This window comes from Protobothrops mucrosquamatus, unplaced genomic scaffold (assembly GCF_001527695.2).
Source record: "Protobothrops mucrosquamatus isolate PMUCROS unplaced genomic scaffold, P.Mucros_1.0 scaffold_134, whole genome shotgun sequence".
In the NCBI taxonomy this organism is placed as follows: Eukaryota; Metazoa; Chordata; class Lepidosauria; order Squamata; family Viperidae; genus Protobothrops; species Protobothrops mucrosquamatus.
The window spans coordinates 903246-912506 of NW_015386210.1; the positions used below are offsets into that span (position 1 = coordinate 903246).

General features: G+C 38.7%; 1 protein-coding gene across 1 annotated transcript in view; it reads left to right on the top strand.

Annotated features, from left to right (window-relative positions):
• The window catches only part of MOCOS (molybdenum cofactor sulfurase), a 197094-nt gene that overhangs the window by 182379 nt on the left and 5454 nt on the right, over positions 1-9261 (top strand). The window contains exon 13 of the mRNA XM_015818230.1: positions 7738-7864. Within this exon, the coding sequence (XP_015673716.1) occupies positions 7738-7864 (127 nt within the window). The remainder of the gene's footprint in view (positions 1-7737; positions 7865-9261) is intronic.

The window sequence follows — 9261 nt, forward strand, 5'->3', positions numbered from 1 at the left end:
CACGGCCTTTTGTGCCAGTCCTTGAACAAGCAGCTGCTAGAATGTACTATAACCAATACAAAATGGCCAAGTGTAGGAGGGCCGCTGGACAAGTGTGGGAGGGCCGCATTTAAATAGAGCAGGGAGGGCTCTTAGCGGGCCGGATTAAACCGGTCCACGGGCCGCAAATGGCCCGCGGGCCGGACTTTGGACATGCCTGCCCTATACTATACCTGTACATTTGGTTTTTCTTGCCTAAATGTACCATTGAATTTCATTTTGTTAGATAGCGCCCAGTGTTCAAGTCTGTCCAGATCCTCCTGTATCCTAAGCCTGTCTTCTGGAGTGTTGGCTATTCCTGCCAGCTTGGTGTCGTCTGCAAATTTGATGAGTTCCCCATCTATCCCCTCGTCCAGATCATTGATGAAGATGTTGAAGAGCACTGGGCCCAGCACCCCACTACACACTTCCCTCCATGTAGATGCAGTTCCATTGAGGACCACACGCTGAGTACGGCCGGTCAGCCAGCTACAGATCCATCTGGTGGTGATGCTGTCTAACCCGCATTTTTCTATCTTATCAAGTAGTAGGTTGTGATCTACTTTGTCAAATGCCTTACTAAAGTCCAAGTAAATTATATCCACAGCATTCCTCTGGTCCACTAATTTTGTCACCTGGTCAAAGAATGCAATAAGATTTGTCTGGCATGATCGTTTTTGACAAACCCGTGTTGGCTTTTAGTAATGACTTTGTTTGCCTGTTGATTATCTTTTCCAGAATCTTCCCAGGTATTGAGGTCAGGCTGATAGGTCTATAATTTCCTGGGTCCTTTTTTTTTCCTTTTTTGAAGATGGGAACTACATCAGCTCTTTTCCAGTCCTCTGGTAGTTCCCCAGTGCTCCAGGATCTTTGAAAAATATAGTTCAGTGGTTCTGAGATCACATCCGCTAGCTCCTTAAGAACCCTGGGGTGTAATCCATCTGGTCCTGGTGATTTGAACTCATCTAGGCTGGACAGGTGTTCACTTACCATTTTCTTGCCTATCTTAACTTGTATCTNAATGAGTTAAATAGTTCTGCTTTCTCCCTGTTGCTTGTCACCTTCTTGCCACTTTCACCCACTAATGGACCAATTGTTTCCTTCACTTTTTTCTTGTTTTTTACATGTTGAAAGAAGCTTTTTTTGTTATTTTTGACTTTGGTTGCAAGCCTTAGTTCATTCTGAGCCTTAGCTTTCCTCACTTCGTCTTTGCAGGCTCAGGCTATTTGTTGATATTCTGACTTAGTTATGTTTCCCTCTTTCCACTTTCTACACTTGTTCTTTTTATCTTTCAATTGATCAGAGAGTTCCTTATGCAGCCATGCTGGTTTCTTTTGAGAGCTGTTATTTTTCCTCTTTGTTGGTATTGTGCTAGACTAGGCCTTTATTATCTCACTTTTCAAAATTTCCCAAGCCTCTTGAGTTGTTTTCCCCTGGAGGATTCTCATCCATGGAATCCTTCCCAAACCCTCTCTAAGTTTATTGAAATTAGCTCTCTTGAAGTCCAAGACTCTAGTTTGACTGTGTTCTATTGCTTATGCTTCCATAATGTTGATAATGTCCTTTATCAGCTTCTCAAAGCATTTCATGATGGTGGATATCGGTGCAACCGGACGGTAATCATTGAGGCCTGTAATTGTGGACTTTTTTGGCACTGACATTTCCTTGGTCCACTGATACAGTCACTTTATCAAAGAAGGCAATAAGGTTTATTTGAATGATCTGTTTTAACAAAACCATGCTGACTGCTGGTAATCACCTCGTTCATTATTATGTGCTTACAAAACTGCTGCTTGATTTTCTTTCTAGGATTTTCCCAGATATTTATATTAAGCTGATTGGCTTGTAGTTTCCTGGGTCCAGTTTTCCCCCTTTTTGAAGATTGGGAGCATATCAGTTCTTTTCCAGTCCTCTCATATTTCCTCTGTGCTCCAGGAGTTCTGAAAGATTTTGTTAGTGGTTCTGAGATCATATTTGCTAACTCCTTCTGTACCCTGGGATGCAAACCATTTGTTCCAGGAAATTTGAATCTATCCAAAGCAGATAGATGTTTTCTTACCAAATCCTTGTTTGACTTGACCTATATCCCTGTTCTGTCTTCCATGTTAGGTTGCTTTTGATAGGTTGGAATATTTTTTCCTTTTCATGAAGACAAATGCAAAGAAGGAATTAAGCAGTTCTACTTTCTCCCTGCTGCCCATTACTTTCTTGTCTCTCCTATTAGTGAACTAACCATTTCCTTGACTTTCTTTTTCCTCCTTATATACTGAAGAAAACTTTTTTTTTGTTATTTTTGGCATTTTTTGCAAATCTTAGTTCATTCTGAGCCTTCACCTTCCTGACATTATCTTTACAAATTTGGGCTAGTTGATTCAGTGAATTTCTAGTTTTCCTCTAGTAATTGATTTTGAGAGGCATACTTGTTAGAGAAATTGACAAAAGATTTCTAGTTCTTCACTAACCCCCTTTTCACATTTTTACTTGAAGCACTGAGGACGAGGGAGTCTGAAATCTGCCACTCTAAAGCTGAAAGCAAACATACACTAAATACTATTCACATAGTATTTCATAGAGCTGCAAAGACAGGAAATTTGCGTTCTTTCTGTCAAGCATGTATACATGCACCTTTTTTTTCCTAATTTATAAAAACTGAATATGCCATTTTTCCATGTAAACATGATTTATTTTTATTTAACAACATTCCTTGTACAGTAATTCAGTGATGAGTTAACTTGATACTAACTTTCTTGAACGTTCTAAGTAATTGTCCTAAGTAATACCATTATAGAGAGTTTATCTTACAATATTAAGTTATTAACTTTTTAATATTTGTACTTCAGATTCAGAAGCATCTGAATATGAATAATTGCTTTTGCTATTGCTAATAGAATCATACCGTTGGACAGGGACATTTAAACTATCAGGTTTAATCCCCTGTTCAATGTAGGAATCTAAATTAAAACATCTCAGACTGTTTAGCTCTGTTTGAAGTAGTTGTAGCAGGTCAATGTATAGTCATCCAGATGTGTAGACTGGATTTTTATTTATCTATCAAGTCTTTCCCAAAGTATAGGTAGATGTTGTTGTTTGATGGTGTTTGAGAGTATTGTTGCAAGATATAAGCTGTTCCAAGTAAACTATTTTTTATAATTTACTGATGGTGATTTTGTCAGTGCCAATGGTTATCAAGTAGTACTCCAGATGTTTTGGGATTGCACCCAAGGTGCTTATCACTTTTAGTACTATGTTTACTTTCTTTTGCCATAGTCATTCTATTTCTATTTAAAGATCTTTATAGTTTGTGATTTTCTCCAGCTTCTCCCATCTTTCTAAGATGATAAACATATCTAATATTCCTTCCTCCTATTTTTTTTTCACAGTGCAGTGCAATGGATTAATCAGATTTGGATGTTTCACTTGTTAATCCAACACTGCTAGAGAGTGATTTATAACACTGCTATTCTCCAAATTGTTTTTAGGCCTCTATTTATATAATGTATATATTGTGCACAAAAGAGATATATGTGTACTAGAAAGTTCAGCCCATTAAATTTGCAACTAGCTGAACATTTGCATCTGAAAATTGCTCCTAAGTGGTTCTGCAAAGTGAATGGGATGCCCCAAATTTCCCTGTAGTGCTATTCAATATCTTTATAAATGAGAATAAGAATAGTGGTCACATTTTGGGTGATTGGGTCCTTTCTGAGTAATGAGGGACCTCCTGGGTAAGGAGGCAACGTGGGAATTCTTGCAGGGCTACTGTGAGAAATCAGCTCAGAATATCTAAAAACAAAATTGCTTGACTTCACTTAGAGTTGGATTCTGAGCAAACCCTTTGGAAGTGACTAAGACATAACTGAGCCCTATTATCTGAAAGGAATTTGAATCAGTTGATCCTGAAGAAGTGGGCTGGGTCCTCTTGGCTGTTAGCTCACTTGTGTCCTGTATCTATGCCTCTTATGATTGATTAAGGCTTCCTGGAAGTTAGTTGGATGCAAACAGTGATGAATACCTCTGAGTTGGAAGGGGTGGTATTGTCTGCCTTGAAAGAGGCAGTGGCACTTCCTTCTCAAGAGACCATCCTTGGACTTCAGTCTGGGTTCAAGTCATGGTACAGTACTGAAACAGCATTGGTTATGCTTGTGGATGACCTCTGGAGGTCTCAGCTTTGGGGTTGGGATTGTGAGGCACTTTTTGCAGTTGTTCCTTTCCTTTCTCTGTGGATGGTTCCATTCAGTGTTAGGGGGTATAGAAGGGTGTCTGAGGGCTTGGTCATCCCATTCTTCTATTTAACCTCTCAATGTTAAAGTACTAGAAATTCAACAAGAGACTGGAAAGCTAGAAGAGGTAACTGAATATCACAACCTCATTCCCAAATGGCAGCTCACCCTCCAACTCCTGCCATCAACACTCTGATGGCATTCCGTATCTCCCAGCCCTTTTCCATTCTATACCTATTTCTACCTACCAAGTAGTCCTTTGTGTGTCGGAACGAGTAGATGCACCTTCAAGTCAGTCTTGATTCCTGGTGACTGACCAGATGAGCCTGTACAGCTTTCTTGGCAAGATTTTTCACAAAGGATTTGCATTGGTGATTAGAGAAAAGGCAACATGTACAAATATTAGTGACTGAAACCTCTCAAGGATTTTTTGCATAAAAATGAACTGTGATTTGATAATGGACAGGAGACATTATAGAAAGAAGAGAGTCATGCAGTAACTTTAGAGAGAGAGGATAAAATATAATTGTATTTAATAGTCATTATAAAAAATACCAGAAGCCATTTTAATTTTTTTTATATCTTTTTTTATACCTAGCTCTTTTTCTGTTTTCTTCTATAGGTAGTCCTTGACTTATGACAATGGTCATTTAACAATCATTCAAAGTTACAAAGCCCAGAAAGCATTTCCAGCCATCATAAAAATTTGCACACACACACAAACACCCTGCTGTAATGTGACTGTATTTGGGACAGTTGGCAACTGGCTCACATTTATGACTGATTGCCAAGTGCCCAACAATCATGTGTTTGTCATTTGCAATCTTCTCTGCCAGCTTCCCCAGAAATTCAGGAAGCCAACAGGAAAGTCTGTAAGTGGAGGGGGTGGGAGGGAGCTGAAATCCTTCCATGGTTTGCAGAAAAGGGAAATCCCTTGGCAGGCTGTGGGATCATTTGAAAGCAAAAGGACTACATCTGAGAGGGGTTTCAGCTATACATGGAGCTAAAACTTTCCATCGGGTATTCCTTTTGTTCTCAAATCCAGCAGACAGCACTTTTTGCTCTGTTTGATTAAAAACTTGGAGTTAATGACTGCAACTGGGAATGCTGGGATTGCGCAAAGTAGTCACAGTAGGCGTCTCTCTTAACAATTGCTTAACAGCAGTGACAAATTCCAGTCCCAATTGTCATAAGTCAAGGACTACCTATATTTTAGTCTCTTATTGTACTTTTAGTTTTGTATGCCTTCCTTCCTTCCTTCCTTCCATCCTTCCTTTCTTCCTTCCTTCCTTTTTCATTTTTACTTTTCTTTTCTTTATAAATATTTTATTAATTTTTTATTTTTACCATCAAGTGTCTAATAGACAACGTGATGACTGAGTCCATTAGTAATTCCATGGTACATGTAAGCTTCTTCAAACTAAATCCAATATTACACCCTCCAGTACATCCTCTCTTCTTCTGGTAATAGACATTTTCCACACTATGCAAATACAATTCTTATTGTTGTGAGTAAATATACAATTGCCTATCAACACTTGTTACATTTTTCTAATAGTGTCAATAATATCAGTTTAGAATATCTTTTCTAACCAAAGCATAACTTAATTGCATTTGCACTCAATGTCCATTTATTCAGTCTATATCCTATTTTTGCTTTTTTCAATTTTAATTCCCCATTCATGTTCAAAATATCCCAATCATTTATAATTTCAGAACAAGTTATTTTTGGGTAACCAAAAGCTTCCCTTATTCAAAGTTCTTAGCATATTCTTATTTCCATTTTCATACCAAGATATGATATTCTGATTACAAATCCTATCTATCTAATTATAATAATACTTCTATTTCTAGCAATCTATTATTAACCATATTCAAACATCTAATTAGTAATATAACATCCCCTCTAATAGGTCAAAGCTTCTGTTTCCTTCAATCTTACTCTAGCTTTCTTCCTTTGCCAACAAACTTTCCCTCCTTGGGGAGAGTGCTTTGGGCAGATTTTCAGGAAGAAGTCTTAAAGTCATAAAGAGAGGCTTAGGTCTCACCCAGTTTCATCCACGTTGCTGTAAGATTGCTTGATATTGCTTGTCTTCCATTGACTACAGCTTCTGACTGGCTACGCGAATGTATCCAGTCTATCCCCTGCCGGTTTGGAGGGCTTCCTCGGATCAAACATGAGGGCTGCCACACACATACACATTCCTGCAATCAATAAGGGTCCCATCCTTGCTTGCCGTCTCTATGGAGTGACTTTAAACTCTTTCCAGGGTCCCCCAGCAGGGCGAAATCAAACGCAAAAGACGGAGCCTGCGTCTGCATTGCCGCGACGTCAAAACTGGAAGCCTTCACTTTTACTTTTCTAATTTAATTTGTTGTAGTTCTGGTTTGCAATTGCTCTCTTCCTAGGGCTGAGAGAGAGATGGGCTCAAAATGACCAATCTGACGTCATGCCCAAGGCAGGACTAGAACTAAGAGTATCCCAGTTTCTAGCCTGATGATTTAAACCATTATATCAAAGTGGTTAGTTTTTCTTTTGAGCTGAACGTTTTCTTCAGCTTTGTTTCCTCCCTTTACACTTCAGCCTGACAGTTACTCCTCAAGGTAAGTAATTTACAAATTTTGTCATCTTTTTCCAGACTTGCAGTAAATTTAGCAAATGGAATGGTTAAAAAATATCGAGGTCAGTGGCCAGAGGTGGAGAGTTTGGTTTCAGCACCTAATTGGATACGGGGGAGAGAAAGATAAAAAAAGTTGCCCCTCCCAGCTTTTCTTGTGTACTTTATTGAAGAAATATGGGTTTCTGGGAGAGGAAGGGAATTAAGCAAGGAAGACTTTTGAAAAGCTTGTCCTGAAGCTACCACTTTTGCATGCAGGTTACTGGCTTCTTTAAAGCCTAGCAAGTACCAGGAGAGGCTTGCAGTCTCCTGATGGCCAACTAAACACAGAGGCTTGTTTGAAAGCCTCTCCATCATTGGAACATGGCATTGGCCCTTAATCTGGCTAGGTTCTTCCACTCTCCTGGGCTCTTTTTGGCTTTTTGCTGCTTATCTGCCTCATTTATAGATCCAGCTGGGTGACAGGCCTCCCAGGACCTCCCCCACCCATGAAGTACCCAATGCTTGTTTAACAACTCACACATTCGTTTTATGGTGACATCAGGAAAGGGGGGATGTCATTAAACAAAACTGTCTCATGGTTTTCACCAGTTGTACCCATAGTGGGCAGGCTACCATAGATTGAGGGTTACTTCTAATAGCATTTGCATTAACAATTTAAAACTTACTATTTTTGTATTTGTATGTGGACTTTTTATTGTAACTCTGCCTCTAATTTGCAATTGTTCCAAAGATTAATATATTCTTTTACAGTTAGACTTGTATATCTTAGTCTCTATTACATTTTAAATAATAAACTATACTTTTACTAAGTTAACTAAACTAAAATTATGTCTCATTCCAGTTAAACTATTATTTTTTTCTTTGTCTCTGTGAAACAGCCTAGGTGAATCATTTCTTCCTCAGGAATTAATTTATCGATTTCGGGCCAACATTGTTATCAGAACGAGTGAGCCATTTGAAGAAGACTTGTGGGATCAAATTGCCATTGGTCCTCTACATTTCAGGGTATGGAATGGCTGTAACTCTCTTTTGTATTTGCAAAGCCTAATGAGAAAGACAAATGCAAGAAACCAAAAGATCCTAGAAAATAATATTGACTACTTATAAAGATTAAAAGAGCAGCTTGCTTTATCTTGTGCATAGACTACAGTTCAAACTAATCTTGTTGGATTAAACAAACAGAAACTGCAGACATATCTTGCTGTTTTCCACTGGAACTGATATTTGACAACATGTGATTCTCAACTCAAGGGTAACACTGAATCTTCAAGATCAATAGCTTTGTTTTTCATAAAGTTATCTAAATGTCCTTCAAAACCAATTATGTTAGTAACTGTCACCACATCCTGTGGTGATTAATTCATAGGTTAATCATGTACAAGGAGTCATCAACTTATGATGAGAATTAAGCCAAATCCATTTTACGCAATGGACAATTTTTGCCGGGAACTGGAAGTAAATACCAGAAACCAGCAGAAAACATCAAAAACTGCAATCATGTTATTGCAGGATGCTGCAGATAGGTGTAAAGGTGACCCTGTTACCAAATGCCCAAAATGTGACCAGATTACCAAGAGGTATGTTTGGCCATTATAACTTCAAAATTGTACATATCTTTCGGTAGGTCTGCCATAATTTCAAAGGGTCAGTAAGTGACTGATCGTAAGTCTAGGATTACCTATACTATGTGAAAAAGTACTGTGAATACTTGTCTAATCCTTTTTCCAGTCAGTTTCACTGGATGATGCTTGATCTTAATGTTTGAGATAAAAAAAATTCTCCTTGAAATTTCATGTTTGATTTTATACATTTGTAAGGTTTTCCACTTAGCCTCACAACTGCCCCAGCATTACTCAGGAATTTAAAAGAGCCAAAGAAACTCCTGAGTCGAGGTTTCAGCAAAGAAACAACTTTTATTTTGATCAAAATAGAGTTGGGTGACCCCCATCTCTCTTCGTGGCTGGTAGAGAGATGAAGGCAACAACCAGAAAAGATGTCTTCCACCTTTTATTTTTATTTTTAAGAAAATTTTATAACATTTTACAATATAAATCCCTCCCTCAAACCCACCCTTCCGCCCCCTCCCTCCCCCCCCACTTCCCAGAGCCAATCACAGGAATAATAATAAAATAATCATACTCTAAATAATTTTAAACAACTATAAAAATAATAAATCTATAACCTCCTTTAACAGTCTATCTGAACCCCCTCCAGTCGGGCTTCAGGCCGGGATACAGCACGGAAACGGCATTGGTCACGTTGGTAAATGATCTCTGGAGGGCCCGGGACAGAGGTTATTCCTCTGTCCTAGTTCTTTTGGACCTCTCAGCGGCTTTTGATACTGTGGACCACAGTATCATGCTGCGGCGTTTGGGTGGGTTGGGAGTGGGAGGCACGGTTAT